Source organism: Arachis ipaensis, chromosome B01 (genome assembly GCF_000816755.2).
Source record: "Arachis ipaensis cultivar K30076 chromosome B01, Araip1.1, whole genome shotgun sequence".
Lineage (NCBI taxonomy): Eukaryota > Viridiplantae > Streptophyta > Magnoliopsida > Fabales > Fabaceae > Arachis > Arachis ipaensis.
This window is the reverse complement of record NC_029785.2, coordinates 126,996,718-127,016,333: the sequence shown is the minus strand read 5'-3', so window position 1 is coordinate 127,016,333 and position 19,616 is coordinate 126,996,718. Positions and strand designations below refer to the sequence as shown.

General features: G+C 41.3%; 2 protein-coding genes across 3 annotated transcripts; one reads left to right on the top strand and one right to left on the bottom strand.

Moving 5' to 3' along the window:
- On the top strand, positions 970 to 6,289 carry LOC107636231 (arogenate dehydratase/prephenate dehydratase 1, chloroplastic). 2 transcript variants are annotated; one of them, XM_016339757.2, is made up of 12 exons: positions 970 to 1,063; positions 1,140 to 1,643; positions 2,719 to 2,786; positions 2,868 to 2,960; positions 3,068 to 3,268; positions 3,419 to 3,499; positions 3,573 to 3,668; positions 4,212 to 4,289; positions 4,362 to 4,451; positions 4,530 to 4,597; positions 4,973 to 5,054; positions 5,828 to 6,289. In XM_016339757.2, exons 2-12 carry the CDS (start codon positions 1,352 to 1,354, stop codon positions 5,882 to 5,884), a joined length of 1,206 nt encoding a protein of 401 aa, XP_016195243.1. In that variant the 5' UTR covers positions 970 to 1,063; positions 1,140 to 1,351; the 3' UTR covers positions 5,885 to 6,289. The 2 variants fall into 2 exon arrangements, with proteins under 2 accessions (XP_016195243.1, XP_020959724.1); XM_021104065.1 differs by having other exon boundaries at positions 1,024 to 1,643.
- Positions 6,589 to 8,497, bottom strand: LOC107636242 (putative lactoylglutathione lyase). The gene is made up of 7 exons (XM_016339768.2): positions 8,307 to 8,497; positions 8,101 to 8,225; positions 7,957 to 8,021; positions 7,655 to 7,867; positions 7,520 to 7,567; positions 7,017 to 7,277; positions 6,589 to 6,859 (listed from the first exon to the last, which is right to left on the bottom strand). Exons 1-7 carry the CDS (start codon positions 8,393 to 8,395, stop codon positions 6,818 to 6,820), a joined length of 843 nt encoding a protein of 280 aa, XP_016195254.1. The 5' UTR covers positions 8,396 to 8,497; the 3' UTR covers positions 6,589 to 6,817.

Sequence of the window (19,616 nt, the reverse complement as noted above, 5' to 3'; positions counted from 1 at the left end):
ATGGTCTCCTGGTTCGAACCTAACCGGTTCGAATTATTCACATTTTTTCAGTAGTAGTTCGAACCAAGATGGTTCGAATTACTTGCTAATAGAGTTCGAACCTTGGTGGTTCGATTTATATAAAAATGCCTCTTGACTTATTGCTGAAACAAATTTCTGTTTGGCGTATTTTAGTTAAACTTTTCTGCATGTGGCTTAATATGATTTTTTGCCCAAAAATAAATTTGAATTTAGTCATGATGAGAAATTTCCTACATTCTAAAAGAAAATTATTAAGTTCAAGTTTTACAAATAGTAAAATATATTTTTTATGAATTATGTGAGCATTCTAGGAATAAAATCTGTATGTCAAACTCTTTTTTTAATCTCTACTATATGTAGTAAATATTATTATTGTTAGATGGCAGTCTAATCTTATATACATTTTTAAGTTTTTCAGTTATATATTCATTATTCTGTTTTCTTCTTAATTTATGCATACTATAGTTACAGTTAAAATAATATATAGTATCTAAGAAGAAAATTAAGTTAAAGCAACATGTTATTTTGCCTCTACCTAATTTCAGTAATTTGACTCCCCTCTTGGATCCAAATACTACCTTATATACAATTATTATTGAATTGAAAATTTAAAGACAGTTATTATTATTATAATGAAAAGAAGAAAAACTTAAATAAAATTTTAATCTACGATATATTAATCTTTATATTATTCTAAGAATTTTTGTTTAACTTTTTTAATACATTAAAAAAGTCAAAAAAATTTTATTATTGTCTAATTAAAAAGTATTCTTAAAAGTTAAAACACATTGTAGCAAAATCTAGTTAAGTATTCTTTATTTTTTGTTAACACAAAGACTCAATAAATGGCAGACATAGGTGTTAATGAGTTATAGTTCAAATGACATAGTTTTTCAATTGTGCGTTCGAATCTTCTTATCTTTAGTAAAAAAAAAATGGCAGACATGCGTTCCTGTTAATACAATCGTAAGACTTGACTAGAAAATGTGTGTGTAGGTGGTCACCGTTTAGCTCACCTACCTGTTTCAATTTCTTTCTCTTGGTAAATTCCTGTGTTTCTCAGACTCTACCATTCTTCATTGTTGAATTAACTAACATTCACATTCTTCAATCCACAGAACAGAACTTGTGATATCTCTTCATACATTGCCGGGTTGAGGTCATAGTTTTGTGTGGGGTCCAGAGGCGCCAACCATCATCAACAATGTATTTGATGCTGTGAATCACCAAAACTCACCAACCCCCTCAACACACCATTCTGATTCTGATGGGTCCTCTTCCTCTCTCTATCTCTGTCTCCTGACCCTCCAAGCTTTCTTCTTTCATTTTGATGGCTCTTAAGGCCTCTGCTTCCATCTGTCCTTCTTCTTCTTCTTATCCTCAATTGGGTTCTCATGATTCCAATTGTGGCCTTACTGGGGGCCTGAATTTAAGGTATGACCTTGACAAGTGCTGCAATTGGAAATGTTGTTGTACTAGTTTGGGTCTTGTGGCTCAGAGAGCTCTAACTCCTGTTGAAGATGAAAAGCCAACTGTGCCCTTGGTTGACTCATCTCTTGCTGCTGATGCTTCTCACTACAATGACTCTAAGGCCTTTCACAAGGATGTAAACCTCCTTCCTAGTGAGTTTCAAGTTTTTAACTTTTTGTCTCCCTCTTTATCAAGTTTGTCTTTTTGTCTTTTAATATAATTCTTTTGTTCTGCCACCATTGAGTTGTAACTGTAATCAAATTGTGATTATTGGCTGCTATGTCTTAATTTGGGGTAATGGCTTGAAAGATTACTTTGTTTCTCATAGAATTGTCTTGCTTGTTAACCATATGATACCAGCATTGAGCAAAGTTTTCTATTTTATGTTTATTATGATCACAAATTAGGCTCCAATATTTTATTTCAATATACTTGAGACCCCCAATTTATGTTGGATGCACAGTTGCACATGATTGTTGTAATGTCTCTTGTTTCTGTTAATGGATTTGGTGTTTCTTGAAGAGCTTATTGTAATTTCCTACTATGCTACTCGCAGTTGAATGATATTCATATGCTATTGAATTATTCTTTGTTAAAATTTGTAGAGAGCTTAAGAGGTATGGTAGGTAGAGAGGTAATTGGACAAGAGATGACATGCCATATTATGAACTTTTCAGTTTACTTTATCCCCCCCAAGGCATCTCTCTCAGCTGCATTTCTGTTTTTGATGCTCTCTTCCCTTCAAACACATGGTGTTTTGGTGCAAGTCTGACATTTGTGATTGAACATTATGTACAAAAGGGATAAATTAAGTGTGTCATAGAATTCCAAAGTTTCTTGGTGGTTAACCATGATCATTTCATCTAGTGTCATTTTGGTGAGTAATAGAGGACTTATGCTGACAATCTAACATATTGACTCAGCATAATGGTACGAAGAATAAATATTTTTAATATGATATATAATAAATAGTTAAGTATAACTTTGATCTTGCTTTCTACAGTAGAGTAATTAAGCATAAATTTGATGCTTTTAATTATAACATTGTATCCTATCTGTTAAAAAACACTTTAAACCATGCACTCATCGTTATATGCATATGCATGTACAGGTAAACACAACTTCATAGTATAATGGATGCAACTATTGTTTTTATCCTATCAGTAAAATCTTCTTTCCTGTCTTACTCTTACTTTCAGCATAGTTATATCACTTTCTTTATTGCAGGGCCATTGACAGCAATTGATGTTTCTTCTTCTCCAAGAGATGGATCAAAGGTGCGAGTGGCTTATCAGGTATAATTCTGTATAGCTTATTTTCAAGTAAAATGTTCATGTCAACATTAAATTTGTTAACCTGTTAATTGCTTGATACAGGGTCTTCCAGGAGCATATAGTGAGGACGCAGCATTGAAAGCATATCCAAAATGTGAGACTGTGCCATGTGACGAATTTGAAGCTGCATTCAAGGTTCTATTTCTTGTTTTATTATGTCTTCTCTCTCTAGCCCCACATTTGATGTATTAACTTTTAACCGCTGCAAAGCTGCATTGATATATTTGTGTTCTTCTCTGTAGGCAGTTGAATTGTGGCTGGTGGATAAAGCTGTTCTACCCATCGAAAATTCTGTTGGTGGAAGCATCCACCGTAATTATGACCTACTTCTTCGTCATAGGCTGCATATTGTTGGGGAGGTGCAGTTGCAAGTTAGCCACTGCCTCTTAGGATTGCCTGGTGTAAGAAAGGAGGAGCTCAAAGCTGTTGTGAGTCATCCTCAGGTTGGCTATATTACATAAGGTTCTTTTTTATCTTTAAGATCAAATGGAGTTTATGCACTAGGTCACCTATTCCGAGAACAGAATGGAGTACGCATGGTCATGCTTTAAGCAGCCAGACAGTTTATCTTAGAGAAATAATTTTATGTGCAGGCTCTAGCACAATGTGAGAATATGCTTAATGATTTAGGTGTCGTTAAAATTGGTTCGCCTGATACTGCAGCTGCAGCCAAGGTATATTGTAAAATTTCCTTGGTCAATGATCATTTATAGTACCATGTCCTAACAAGTAGGATCTTGTGGACAGACAGTGGCCTTGGATTGTGTAAGAGATACTGGAGCTATTGCAAGTTGCCGAGCTGCAAAGATATATGGCCTTGATGTGCTTGCAGAAGGAATTCAGGTAGGACTTCGTGAAATATTTAGCACAGAAAACATGAGGCCTCAGCTTTTTGCTTTCTTAAATCACATGGTTCTTATTGCATGGAATTTGATTCAAAGGTTATTTTCACTATGGTTAGGAGTAGCTTTTCCTATCTGAGCTGAGATTGGACAATGTTTATTTACTGTTTTATCAGTATTACTTTGTACTAATATTTAAAAATGACAGATAATCATTTCCCTTTGATTGATGTATAGGACTTGAACCATTTTTTCTGATAATTGATAGTGTTCCAAGAATAAAATTAATAAGGCAGCAGTTTGCTTCGTGATAGCAGTTAAAGTGTTGACAAAAGGAACTATAACTCGGTCACAAAATTGCTTAATTATTACAGTGTTCATTAAGGGATACTTTAAAATGATTTCTTATGGTCACTCCTTACTTTTTATCTCTTATTGCAAAGCATATTTTGTTGTAACCACAAGAAAGGAGAAAAAAAAATGTCTGTTGTTACTATCAAATGAAGAGTTTTAGGTTGAGCTGATTCATTTGCCATCTTGATAGGATGATGATGTAAATATTACTCGTTTCTTGATCCTTGCAAGGGATCCTATAATCCCAGGAACTGACAGGCCCTACAAGGTAAAAATAGTTTATCTTTTTATAGTTATTTAGTTATAAATTTTGCTGATATATTCGTGAGTTTTGTCTCAGACTAGCATTGTGTTCAGTCTCGAAGAAGGCCCTGGTGTACTTTTCAAAGCCTTGGCAGTTTTTTCTATGAGGAATATTAATTTGTCAAAGGTGAACTATATTAACTGATTTTTGAAAATCTGAAATTAAGACACAGCCATTGATCTTATTTCTCTGTTCCAAATTCAGATAGAGAGTCGCCCACTAAAGCAGCGTCCACTTCGGGTTGTTGATGATTCAAATGAAGGGAGTGCTAAGTGAGTAGTGGATTTTGTTTCCTAACTGATGTTTGATGTAGTATAATTCAGTATGTAAACTTTTAAGTTTAGATGCAAATTGACCAGTAGTGCATACATATCTTGCCAACATTATGAAGATAGTGGGAGTATGTGAATGATATGCAAAAACCTCTTTGTCAGTCCAAATCACTAAATTATCAAATATGGTATAGCTTTATTCTGAAATGCCTATTTCCCTAGTCATTGATTAAAAAAATTGAAAAGAAGATGTTTAGAGATTGATGTTTAGTTATTTAGTTTTATTTTGTGGTTACAATATTATGATTCTGGTAATACAAATATCTTGTAAAACTAGGCATAACAGTTTTTTTATTTTTACTTTTTTTACCCCAGGTACTTTGACTACCTCTTCTACATTGATTTTGAAGCTTCGATGGCAGACCCTCGATCACAATATGCCTTAGGACATTTGCAGGTATCTTAACAACTCAAGTTGTGTTCCTTGCCAAATTAATTTTCTCTCCAATTCTCAATAGGGGTATATATATATTCAATTATTGATAATGAATAAGTTAACAAGAAATGCAAATTTTTCAAACAGTATATTGATTAGATGTCAAGTGAAAGAAAAGAAATAATAAATAAATGAATGTCACACTTCAGTAGTTAAGTAAAATACCTATGATAATTATTTTTGCTAACAAATTATCACTATCTATTACTCTTAGATATATGAATAGACATCTTTGTCATTTTTAATTGCAAATTCCCAAAAAGAGTGATGTATATATTTCCTTAGGGAGCAATGTGTAGTAGAAAAATCACCATCATATATATCCTTCCACCAAAGAATCACTATCACACATCCGCAATTGGTCATAGTTTATTAATTTCTTGACTTGCCCGATCCAACAGCAAATACTACAACGCTGCTACTTGCTAGTTGCTAGGAAAGCTCCATCTATTGGCCCTTCATTTTGGTTAGGTAGCATATCAGTTTGACAAATTTACACTGCTAACTTCGACTCTCTTTCCACATCAAATTGCATGAATGATACATTGTTAAAATTCCTACTGCTACACTGCATCCATGCTTGATTACAAAACTTGTATTTCCACCTGTCCTCACTATGCCTTGGCAAAAGGTAGAATATTGACATGTTTTCTGTGTTGACTTTATCTATCTTCAAAGATAACTTTCAAAAGGAAACTCAAGTTGTCAGTAACATCATCTTTTTTTTTCCCCAGGAATTTGCAAGATTTCTTCGTGTTCTTGGTTGTTATCCAATGGATACAGTTTTATAGAATCATAAGTGGCTTAAATAGGAGCAACTGTGCATGCTGTACATTTCAGAGTGTCATTGATCTTGGCATAAGCGGCTACTGGCAGAGTTAGTTTCATCTTGAATCAGAGAGACATGGGGAGAAAGTATCCATCATTTAAGAGCATTTCCACTAGCAAAATTCTTTTTTCATCTCCCAAGGAGGTGCTTTGGGGTATCATAAAGCGAGTTTTCAAGAGCAGATTGGACAAGGCATCTTGAAAGATCAAAGTTTGTCACCTTTAACACCTAACTCCTCAAACCCTCTTTTTCATTTACTTTTTTTTTTGGATCCCTTTATATTATTTTATATTATAGGATATTAATAGCGAACATCATGATGGCAAATAAATGAATGGCCAAGCCGCCCCCAAGATTTTCTTCTTCCTTTGCTTCTTTGGTTAGATTTAAGCCTTGAACCAGCAATTATATATACATTTTATTTTATTGCTTATATGATGACAATAAAATTTGAACCTAAAATTCCATACTCGTTGACTAAACGTACACCATCTTGGTGTCAAAAGTTGAATAGTTTACTTAAAAAGAAAAACGCATCAGGTTAGTGGAACTCTTTCCAGCTTGATTGAGAGTTGATCTAAATCATGCTATGGAGAATCCCATTGAGAGCTATTTGGAATTTTCATTACCAATGTTTTACAAGTCTTGAACAGAAGCAAAGGATTTTGATTTTCATATCAGATTGGGACCATTTGATTATAATCATAAATAGCTTGGAAATATTGATATCAATGTTCTTTTTGGGTCAATTATTACAGAACAAGCTAAATAGCAAGCATACTAAAGAGTGAAGACAAGACAAGTACACTGATACACACGATGTTCACTGATCAATACTAAAAACTTATTCATACAAAAAGCACAAGGAGTTCTCATTTGGACTAAAGCACGATCTTCAGTTCAGTTCCTTCAGGAAATCTTCATTGTCAACCAAGACCTACAAAATTTCATTCAAAATGAATCATAATGGAAGCAAATACAGAACAAGAAAATGTGGACAGCAAAGAAGAACCTCACTTCTTTGATCACATGTTAAGGAAGAGAGCATATTACAGCCGAACTCAATCTAAGGCAAATAAAAAACATGAACTTACAGTTTTCCATCCATCAGGATCCAAGAAAGAAGTAATTTTCGTGTTAATGCCGGGAATTGGACCCGGTGGCCGAGTAATCTTGCCTCCAAGCTCTTGTGCAATGGCGCTAACAACTTCCGCGCTCTTGTATACATCATCGGTACCAATAGCAATCTGTGCATAAGCATTTCCCTTAGAGTGTTCAGTGACACCATAGTTGTATGTCAACTCCAACACAGTTGTTTCGTGCTCCTCTGCATACCCAAGAAGTGCTGCAGTGTACTGTAGTGACATTACACAATACATCACTCAACTAGAGACTTTAAGTTGCTTAGACTTGAAGCTACGATGAATGTTATCTTCGTATGAAGTTGATAGTTGACAACTATTATATAAGAGTTTAGTCAAATATATCAAATCATGTAACGAATCTTAATATTAATTTCACATAAAAACAACTATATGAATCTCCAGTTTCCACACATCATTGCTATATCAATTCCAAGAACAAGAAGCGCCCTCACCTTGTACTCAGGCTTGTCAACCTTCCTCAACAACTTAAGACCCACAGCCTGCACCAATAATAAGCATTTTGGTTAATACTGAATGCATATTGTTATTATTATTATTATTATCACATACAGCATTTTGACTAATACCTTTTCATAAAACTGAATTGAGCGCTCTAAGTCACCAACACGAAGCATTATTTGGCAAAAAGGGTCATGGATGGTAGGTCTTTGGATGAGACCAAAAGTGTAACCGTCAGGATCTTTAACAAAGGCGATGACCGTGGTTCCTCCCTGAACCGGACCAGGCTCCCTTGTGATGTTTCCACCCTTGGACCGGATGTGTTCAGCCAATTTGTATACCTACAAAATTGAACACAAATGTGGCAATGTGACTCATTCTCTTCACATCACAATGAAGAAATCAGTTGAAGATTTGGCTGGTAACTTACATCTTGTGTTGCAATAGCAAAATGTCCAAAGCCATCTCCAATGTCATATGAACTCACTCCATAATCTGAGAATAAACGATTTTAAAACAAGGTACATAGAATGAGAGAACACAAGCTAGAAAAGGAAAAGATAGAATAGCATACTATATGTTAACTCCACAACAAAATGAGATTCTTCAGGGCCAAATCCGAGAAAAGCATTGGCGTATTTCTCCTCTGGAACATCCCTTTGCCTCAAAAGCTTCATTCCAAAGCATTCAGTATAAAACCTGAAAGACGGTGAAGAAATCTCATTCATCATTGCACTGTGACTAAGCAAGTTACATTACATATCAGAATAAAGAACCTACTTGATGGTGCGATCAAGATCACCAACACGGTAAACCACATGAAGTAAGCGGCGCTTATCTTGCTTCGGCCATTCCAACAAATCAGCCATATCAATTCAATTCAGCTTCTGTGCAGGACAAGCTAACCAGTGAGAGTGAGTGAGAGTGAAACTATACTATACTGGTCAATGGAAAGACCCTGTTGTTATTTTTATCTTCATAATTTCACTGAATTAATGCAACGACACTTGGCAATCCATGATTTGCTAATTCGTACGTACAATTTTAGCCAAGAATTCATCCGTTGAATGTTATGGACACCCTTGGCCTTGCACATCCTTTTCAATCGCATTCAATTTTTTTTGTACACGTGAATGACATGATTAGTGGTAGACAGTGCAGTATATATATGGTTCTAAACGTGAGTTGCCCTCATAGAGGGTGTAATATGGCTAGTGAGGAGAGTTTTGTGGTTTTGGTTCACCATAGAGGATCCATTAAGAGGAAAACTCGCTCCGGTGTGAAGTTCACAGATAAGGATCCTCTCTGTATTGTCGTGAAACCAACGACGAGCTATGATGATCTTGTTAGATCTGTGCTGATGAAACTTGGTCTGGAAGGTGCGAAGCGAGTGAAGAAGTTTTTCTATCGCATTCCAATCACTGTCTTGCAGGATACGGTGAAGTATGATTGCTTCACGATTGGTAGTGATGTGGACCTGCAAGTCATGTTTCTATGTCGGAGGCAGTTTCCCGAGGTTAGGACATCAGAGTTGTTGGCAAAGTTGGTTGATGTGGTATCCAGCTCAGGGGGTTCGAACCGGAATGCCACCACTGAAGCAGCGGCAGCCGGTTCGAGTTCCAGGCCTGCCATTGCTTCTTCGTCCGTCCCTGTGTACGAGCCAGCGGTCGAACCAGTCGCTTCCCTGTCTTTTGTTGTTGATCTGAATGATGGAGTAGGCGACGTGGTAGGATCAGTTGATATTCTGCCGAACGCTTTACAGGGAGTTCCACCGGTTAGCGTCGGTGACGGAGTGTTGGGTGATGTAGAGGAGAACGACGTCGAGCCGGATATGATTGAGGATGACAGCGGCGACGAGGTTGGAGCGACTGAGCCTGCATTGGTAGTCAGTGGTTCTAGTTCTGGCACACAGCAGTATCCACCACATTTTTCCTCTTTGGACCTGATGCCATGAAGGCAAGAGGGTGTTTCAGGGCACTCTGTTGGATTCGGAGCTAGAGATGCTGAAGGGACTGCTGGTTTGACAGAGTTCCAGGTTGGTCAGCAATTTCAGGATAAAGACGAGGCCCTGTTAAGTGTGAAGACTTACAGCATCCGGCGAGGGGTACAGTACAAGGTTGTGGAGTCTGATCATCGTCGGTATGTGGGCAAGTGTTCTGAGTTTGGGAATGGGTGCACATGGTTGATTCGACTAAGTCTGCGGAAGCGCAAGGGCATTTGGGAGGTCAAGCGGTACAATGGACCTCACACTTGTCTTGCGACCTCCATCTCGAGTGACCACAGGAGCTTGGATTATCATGTGATTTCCGCGTTCGTTATGCCAATGGTTAGGGCTGATGCATCCGTCAGCATCAAGGTGCTCCTAAATGCCACGGCAGCACACTTCGGGTTTAGGCCGACTTACAGGAGGGTCTGGATGGCGAAGCAGAAGGCAATTGCCCTCGTATACGGTGACTGGGATGAGTCATACAATGAGCTTCCCAGGTGGGTTTTGGGAGTCCAGTTGACGATGCCGGGTACTGTTGCAATCCTACGGACGAGTCCCGTTCGAGTTAGTGGACAAGTAGACGAGTCTCAAGCTTTTTTCCATAGACTTTTCTGGACGTTTCCACCGCTCATCCAGGCATTTTGCCATTGCAAGCCCTTAGTTAGCATTGATGGGACCCATCTTTATGGGAAGTATGGGGGTACTTTGCTCATCGCGATTGCACAGGACGGGAACTCCAACATTCTACCCGTTGCATTCGCACTAGTAGAAGGTGAGAATGCAGAGTCTTGGTCATTCTTTCTCTCCCACCTTAGACAGCACGTGACACCGCAGCCCGGTCTTCTGGTTATATCGGACAGGCATAACGGCATAAAGGCTGCGCTTGAGGCTCCGGACGGAGGTTGGTTACCTCCATCTGCATACCGTGCATTCTGCATTCGACACGTAGCGGCTAATTTTGCCCTTACCTTCAAGGGCAAGGATGCACGTAGGCTTCTAGTGAATGCCGCATATGCCAAGACCGAGGTTGAGTTTGATTACTGGTTTGATATTCTTCGGTCTGAAGACCCGGCGATGTGTGAGTGGACGAACCGGATTGATTATTCCTTGTGGACTCAGCATCGTGATGAGGGACGGAGATTCGGTCACATGACGACGAATATCTCGGAGTGTGTGAACTCAATCCTAAAGGGTGTCAGAAACCTCCCTGTATGCTCTTTGGTGAAGGCAACATATGGAAGGCTTGCAGAACTCTTTGTTCGCAAGGGTAGAGAGGCTGAGGCCCAGATGGGAACCGGACAGCAATTCAGTCAGTACTTGGTGAAGTGTATAGAGGCCAACTTGAAGAATTCGAGGTGCTTCACGGTGACTTTGTATGACCGGGATAACTCCGAGTTCACCGTAGCCGAGACCACTCCGACGGGCTCTTTCTCATTGGGTACCTACAGAGTATCGCTTGCGTCCCGGACCTATGACTGCGGGTACTTCCAGGCACTTCATTTCCCGTGCCAGCACGCACTTGCATGCTGTGCCTACTCACGGGTTACCTGGTCCTCTTATGTTCACAGCGTGTATCAGATTAGTTCAGTGTTCCGTGTGTACCAGATGGGATTCACACCGCCGATACCGGAGGGATTCTGGCCACCTTACGACGGGCCAACCGTGATCCCGGATCCTGCCAAGAGGCGTGCGAGAGAGGGTCGTCCGAGATCCACCAGGATACGGACGAATATGGACGAGGCAGATCCGAATCGGCCAAAGAGGTGTGGCCTTTGTCGCCAACCCGGACACACCCGCAGGAGTTGCCCACAGCTTGGAGGACCGTCTCACACGGGGGGCCAGTAGTAGCGATCTTGTTATTGTTAGTGTTTATTGATTTTATTTTTCCTGTTACTTGTTATGTAAGATGACTTATGTAATTTGTTTATCTTTTTACCTTCTAGTAATGAAAAAGTTGCATCTGAATTTGAATATAATTAGAAATCCCATGACTGCAAAAGTTGATAACTAAAGTGTTATATGATTCAATGATAATACATAGTCACTAATCCACTAGGTAAATACCATATTTTTAAGTACAATAAGATGAGGACACAACAAGGAAAAATAGCTCTAAAGTGACAACAGTAGTCCACATCGGTCTGGTACATGAGTGAACCCTAACGTCCAAAATACATGAAATGTAAATCATCTAAACAAGTGGGAGCCTGTCCCACAACGACGGGGAACCCGTGGCCTCTGACCTCTGCGGATAAACGGCTCCTCATCCTCTATCTCATCTGCGTCCTCATGCGGGGCAGGCTGTGCGGGTGGCGTAAAATGGAGTGGTGCGGCAGACGGCCCCCGGCGACAGACTGTGATGCAGCGGTGTAAGCGGAATGTGGGGTACCTCCCAAAGCAAACTGGTCACCAACAGGTGTCGTAGCAGGCTCGTTCAGATCAACATCTAAGGGTGCCTGCGTTCCAGGGGTCTGAGGACGCCTCCTGCCCGGCTCGTCCTCCTGCATGATAGCCGAAATCTCCGCTAGAAACCGTGGACTGCCGAAGTCCGCATCAAGCGTATCTGCCCCAAGGAAGTCCTGCCACTGTGATCCGGGAATAACCCATGGAGTACCGTCCTGCTGAGGCTGGTTGTCGGTGGGTACTCCAACAAAGTAATGTCCAAAAGGACCGGACCCAAGTCCAGCGTCACTAGGCTCAGCCCCGTCACCCATCCCGGAGCCATACCACTCACCTCCGTGAACCCCATCCTGGGTACTACCACCAGCAACTGAAGCCGCCCCTGCACCATCCCCGCCCTCAGGCCCATGCTGATCATCGTCATCGTCCTCAGGGTCAGGTGCAGCGGCATGAACCGCAGCACGCCCTCTACCTCTGCCAGGATGATGTCGTCGTCGACCCCTAGCGAGGCCGGCCTCGTTGCCAGCCTCCATAGCACGCTCAAGCCACCCCCAGTCACGCTGGCTACGACGTGTGCCCACGCGAGCTCTCCTATCAACCCGCCTCCTGTCCGGCACGTCGTCAGGCCGATCCATCTCAGGTACTCGCCCAGCTCCCCGCTGTGAGGCCTCAACAGGAATAGCAACAGCTCTCGGATCGCTCAACTGCGGATCCGGAGACAAAAACCTCTTCCCGTGCTGACTCCACCAATCCAAGAACTGATGCGACGGACCAGGGTCAGCAACAACATCGAATCTCATCACGCTCTCCGTACAGTCGTCCCAATACTGACGCCACTTCTGCAAATGGGACGGGAACCATCGATCGCCGCCTCTGCCGTCCTTCGACATCAGAAAGTCGATGTTCAGGGCGGCCTGTGGACGGGGCTGCACCCCTCCAAACTGCGGAAGAACCCTGTCTACCTGATGCCACTCTATGACGGCAAAGTAGATAAGCGATGTAACAGACCGCCACAGCACCATATGCCGAGGCTCCAAAACCTCGAGATGCACGACCTGAAGTACGTCAGGGCTACTGTACGGCATCCAGATAAACTGCACCCAGAACGATACAATGTCAGGGCAACTCGTGATCCCAACTCGTAAATCGTGGTTAAATAAAAAAACTTATTAAGTAACATACTGACCTCTCTATCCTGCAACCGGTCTATCAGAGCCTCCACGTCTGAACTCTAGGACCCTTCTCGCTACTGGAAGGGATGTAACCTGATCACCTGCAACATGCACATGTGTTACCGCTACTTATATGTGTGCTTAGGGTATCCAATACATTATGAATGAACACGCGGTTATGTGTAGTAAATTGAAATAGACAAAGATTAGTAAAGTATCTCGAGGCCAATGGCCAGCTGAACGTCTCAAATCCTGCAGGCCTAAACCGAGGAAATCGCCAGAAAATCCATGACTGAAGTAGCTGAAGTGGGCCCGCTAGCTTGATAACATTTCTGTTCGCCACACGGCACATGCACCGGTACAACCATGCCAGTGCTGCAGAACCCCAGCTGTAGGTCCCCATCTCCTCCAGCCTAGCTACAAACGGAAGCCATCTGATGTGAACGCGGTTGCCCGACTTGTCCGCAAAAAGCTGCGTGCCCAACAACATCATGATGTACGCACGGGCATAATGACGCACAGTATCCTCAGTAGCTCCCTCCGGGCACTCACCAAACGTCTCCTGAAACCAGCTGCAGTTGACCGCGTACTTCTGAACCTGGCTAGGAGGAGGTACCACTCCAAGCAACTCCTCGAACCAAACCCAGGCTGGACGGCCACCATTGATGTATACATGGAACTCTGATAGGCAGCCGCTGACGTAACGCCCGTCCACTGGCAAACCCAGCTGGTATGCCACGTCCTGCAGTGTGATAGTGCACTCTCCGAATGGCATATGAAACGTGTGCGTCTCCGGACGCCATCGCTCAACAAACGCACTGACAAGGGCCTCGTCCAACCGGAACCATCTATCATTCAGCCTTGTAAGATGGTAAAGACCAGCCATCTGCAGGTACGGAACGTATCTGTCATCCAGGACCATGCCCTGCTGCCGCCGCATGCTCCTGATGCATCGCTGAGGCTGCGGAAGAAATGAACCGCATTATTAGAACCAACTTAATTACCGGTGACAAACATAATCAACACGATAATCCTTAAACCAAAAAATCTTACTATGCATAGCCGCTTAAAAATCCAATAACGAGAACCATTTGCATAAGAAACTTAAATTAGAAACCACCATAGCCTACTGACATCAAAGATCTAACATTATAAAACCACAACTAAACCGCTTACATAAACCACTAACATAAACCACTAACGTAAACCGTTAACGTAAACCGCTTACATAAACTACATACATAAACCACTAAGATAAACCACTAACATAAACCACTAAGATAAACCACTAACAAAAACCACTAACATAAACCATTAACAGAAATCACTAACATAAACCGCTAAAATAAACCACCAACTAAACCAACATCTAACCCGCATGCCAAACCACTAACTCACATGTACCGGTAAAATAAAGTTATTTCCGTACTAACCTCTTCGTTGATGACCCCAGCTATATGGGCGACTCCGTCCAAGCGATATAACCGTGCCGGATCGTCCCCCATGAGCAGAGTATTCCGTTCAGGTCTTTCTCGGAGAGAATCTGGGTCGTTTTCTCTGAGATTTGGTGGGGCAGGGGAAGATGAGAATGGTTCGAATGAGACTGATTCGAACTTCTTATATAGCCCAATCACTAGTAATTCGAACCAGGGTGGTTCGAATTACTAACAACCTAGCTTAAGCGTAATTCGAACCAGGGTGGTTCGAATTACATGAAGACCTCATTTACCCATAATTCGAACTGGAGTGGTTCGAATTACTTGCATACCTAGTTCGAACTAGTCTGGTTTGATTTACTTTCAATTTTTTCTTTAAAGTTCGAACTGCTATGGTTCGATTTATTTGAAGATGAAGTTCGAACTAGCCTGGTTCGAATTACATAAAAATATGATCTGGCTCATTGCTGTATCGATTTTCATTTTGGCTCATATAGGTAAATTTGGATTCATGTTGGCTTATTATAGTATTTTGCCCTTAAATATAACTAGTTCAACACCTTATTTCCTATTCATTTTCAGTAAATAGATTCAACCAGGAGCTTTGTGTGGACAAGGGGCCATGGCCCCAAAGTTTTTGTAAAAGTATTAGTAATTCTACTTTTAAAAAAATAAAATTAGCTTATTTGATTAAATTGATATACTTTCAATTTATGTATGTGAGTTTTATGTTCATCTTTACTATTTTTTCAAACTTTTTATCCTATCTTATTTGATATAACAAATAGCAAATCTTTAAATCAACAAGTGACATATCTTTAAATCAACGTTACAAATTAAATATCATTACAGAATTAATACTAAATTATATTTAGCTTCTTATATAGTTTCATGCATTATTTTATTTTTAGAGTAATAAAAATTATAATATAACTACTAGTAATATCAATTATTAATAAAAAGTTATTATTTTATTTTTAAATTAATTTTACAAATTTAATGTCATTATTGTATAACCCTATTAATATTAATAAATTTTAATATTTTTATTTTATTAGAAATTTAAGACTTTGTTTTGTTGATTTAATTTGTAATAAAAATAATAATAAAAATAATTAATCTTGAGACTTTTGAGAGATAAATATTATCAAAAGTAAAATTAATTTTTTAAAATATTAAAAATAATTTATAAGTTATAATTGATTTTATATAATTTAAATAAAAAATCAATTTTTTAAAAAGAAAAATAAAAAAAATTAGTTTACTAAATAAAAATAGATTTTTATGTGCAAAACTATTTTTTTTTAGGGTAAAAAACGGTTATAAGCCAAGGGGAGATGATATTTACCCAAATTAGCCAAATGAGATTCTCGTTCAGGTATCAACCAAAGCGAAATATTATGTAATTCGAATCAATAAAATTCGAACTACACTTCAACGTAATTCGAATCGACCTATGTCGAATCATTCATGGCATTGCTTGTAAGTAATTCGAATCAAGTTCCATCAAATTACAATAGCATAGTTTGAATTATATCAATTCGAATTACTAGCAACACGTGACACATAGGGAGTTCGAATCATATTGATTCGAATTACTCCTTTTTCATTTCATGTGGTAATTCGAAATAAGTTGATTCGAATTACAAGAGTTTCGCCTATATAAGGAGTTCGAACCAAGGTCATTCGAATCAATTTTGTATTCTCATACCCCACCAAATTCCAGAGAAAACGACCAAGAATCGGGCCGACAAAGACTCGAGCGGCATATTCAGGCGATGGGGGACGATCCGGGGAGGCTGTATCGTTTGGATGGAGTTGCTCATATCGCCGGGGTGATCAACGACGATGTTAGTGGTTTTTGATAGTGGTTTTTGATAATGCTTTATGATAGTGGGTTATGATAGTGGCTTATGTTAGTGGTTTATGATAGTGGTTTATGATAGTGGTTTATGATAGCGTTTTTGATAGTGGTTTATGATTGTGGTTTTTGATAGTGGTTTATGATAGTGGTTTATGTTTATGTTAGTGGGTTTTGATAGTGGTTTATGTTAGTGTTAGTGGTTTATGAAAGCAGTTTTGTCGATGGTTTATTTTAGCGGTTTATTTAAGCGGTTTAGGGTGGTGGTATCGGAGGTGGTTAACTTAGTGGTTTTGCATGTGGTTTTGTCTAGTGGATATGCATGTGCTTTATGCTAGTGGTTTTTTGGATGTGGTTTTATGATGCGGTTTTGCTAGTGGTTTACTACATTTTGCTTTTGCGTGGAAGTTTTAGAAGCGGTCTATGTTTGCCGTTTCAGTATGCATTTTTGCTAGTGGTTTACCATATGTTCTATTTCATGTGTTATCTGTTGGTTCTTTCTGTCGTAAATTTTATATGTGAGTAGTTTTGTAATTCGTTCTAATTATGGGGTCCATGTAATGCGCAGCCACGACATTGCATATCGAGCATGCGGTGGCAGCAGGGGATGCGACTTGATGAGAGGTACGTTTCGTACTTGCAGATGGTCAGATTATACCATTTTGCGAGACTGAACAACAGATGGTTCCGATTAGACGAGCCCCTTGTGAGTGCATTCGTCGAGCGGTGGCGTCCAGAGACGCACACGTTCCACATGCCGTTCGGAGAGTGCACGATCACACTTCAGGATGTCGCGTACCAGTTGGGGTTGCCTGTGGACGGACATTACGTTAGTTGTTGCCTGACAGACTTCCACCTATACATACAGGGTGGCCGGCCAGCTTAGCAGTGGTTCCAGGAGTTGCTCGGTGTGTTACCTCCGGCGAACCAGATTCAAAAGTTCGCAGTGAACTGCACCTGGTTCCAGGAGACATTTGGCGAGTGTCCCGAGGGGGGGGATGAGGAGACAGTGAGGCGCTTTAATCGTGCCTATATCATGATGTTGTTGAGCACCCAACTGTTTGCCGACAAGTCCGGCAATCATATTCACATCAGATGGCTACCGTTCGTGGCTAGGCTTGAGGAGATGGGCGGCTACAGCTGGGGGTCGGCGACACTAGCATGGTTGTACCGGTGCATGTGCCGAGTGGCCAACAGACATGTCGTGAAGTTAGCTGGGCCGTTACAGTTACTTCAGTTCTGGATCTTTTGGCGGTTTCCGAGATTTAGGCCTGCTGGGTATGATGCGTTTAGCTGGCCACTGGCCTCGAGGTATCACGATCGCAGTCTACTTTGCATCTTTATTTTATTTATTTCCAGTTTCGCCTTTAATTTTATACGGTTTCAAATCGTTCATGAATGTGCTACCATATTGACATCGTGTGCAGGTGGTCAGGTTACAATCCTGGCGTTAGCGAGAAGGGACCTCGGGTGCAAATGACTCAACTGAGGATCGACATGTTACAGGCTAGGGATGTGAGTACGATAACCCTCTATGTGTAGTTAGTGCTTTTTTCAATATATATGGTCTAACGATTTGGTCTAACGAATTTGAGCTGATTTTTTCAGTTCATATGGATGCCCTATAGCACACCTGACGTCCTTCAGGTGGTCCATCCAGAGGTGTTGGAGCCTCGTCATACGATGTTATGGCGGTGTGTGACGTCACTTATATATTTTGCGGTAGTTGAGTGGCATCAGGTTGATAGGGTGTTACTGCAGTTCGGAGGCGTACAGGCCCACCCACAGCCCGCCTTGAACATCGACTTCTTGATGTCGAAGGACGGTAGAGGCGGTGATCGTTGGTTCCCGTCCCACTTGCAGCACTGGCATCTTCATTGGGAGACACGTGCAGATCACGTTCTACGGTTCGACGTTGTTGATGACCCGGGACCCTCCCATGACTTCCTGGACTGGTGGCATCAGCACGGAAAGAGGTTCTTGTCACCTGAGATGTACTTGGGGGACCCGAGAGCCATTCCTATTCCGCTTGAGGTGACGCAGAGGGGTGCCGGACGAGTACCTGATATGGACCGAGTTGACGACGTTCCTGATAGGCGTCGAGTTGAGAGGAGAGCTCGAGTCGGGACACGACGGAGCCAGCGTGAGTGGAGGTGGCTGGACCAGGCTATGGAGGAGGGAGACGATACATGTAGGGGACTTGGTCGACGACGAGGGCGTGGCGGCAAGAGGAGAGGAGCTGCTGCTAGGCAAGATCACGCCGATCGTGGTGAGGATACCGCTGGAGAACGAGCTGCAGTGGGAGGTGTTAGGCCTGATCATGGCGGGCATGGTGGCGAGTGGTATGGGTCTGGTATGGGAGATCCTTCCAGCCATGGTGAAGCTGGACTTGGATCAGGGCCGCTCGGAGATTACTTCGTTGGTGTTCCCGTTGACGACCAGACACTGCAGAAGAGTACGCCATGGGTGAGTCCTGGATCCATGTTTTCAGACTTTCTTGCCGGTGATGGGATTGATGCGGATTTCGGTGGATCACATTTCCTTGATGAGATCAGCATCATCATGCAGGAGGATGAGGTTGCCCGTCGACGGGGTCAGACGTCGGGGACACAGGCACCGCTAGATGTTGATCTAAATGAGCCCCCATCCGTGGCTCCTGTTCAGACTTTCGCTTTGGGTGGGACCCCACCATCTGCACATACTGCTGGGCCACATTCAATTGTCGGTCCGTCTTCATCCCGACCCGTACATGTCCAGCCCAGGACGCCTGCACAGCCACCCTCAGAGGACGAGGAAGATGAGATCGAGGATGAGGAGCCGCTTATCCGGAGAAGTCATAGGACACGGGTTCCACGTCGTTGCTTCACGGGGTCGCACCTATTCAGATGATATGTGTATCTTGTTTTATGTTATTTCATTATCAGTGTTGTATGTTATATATTTTCGTTTATGTATTCCATTATCAGTGTTGTTTCGTTGCCACCCTTAGTTTATCAGTTCATGTATGAGTGCGTTTCGTTTTGCATTATTTTGGATCAGTCACAATGAAAACATGTGTACTTTGCTTAATTAACTTATTTCATCGACTAGTAAGACATGTAAAATACTTTCCTTTTATGGTAACAATTTTTCATAACTGAACACCGAGTACTGAGCAAACCTACGACATCGTTGTCTAAAAAAAAAGTACAGAAGAACAAACCAATACAACTAAGAACACAACACCACATATTC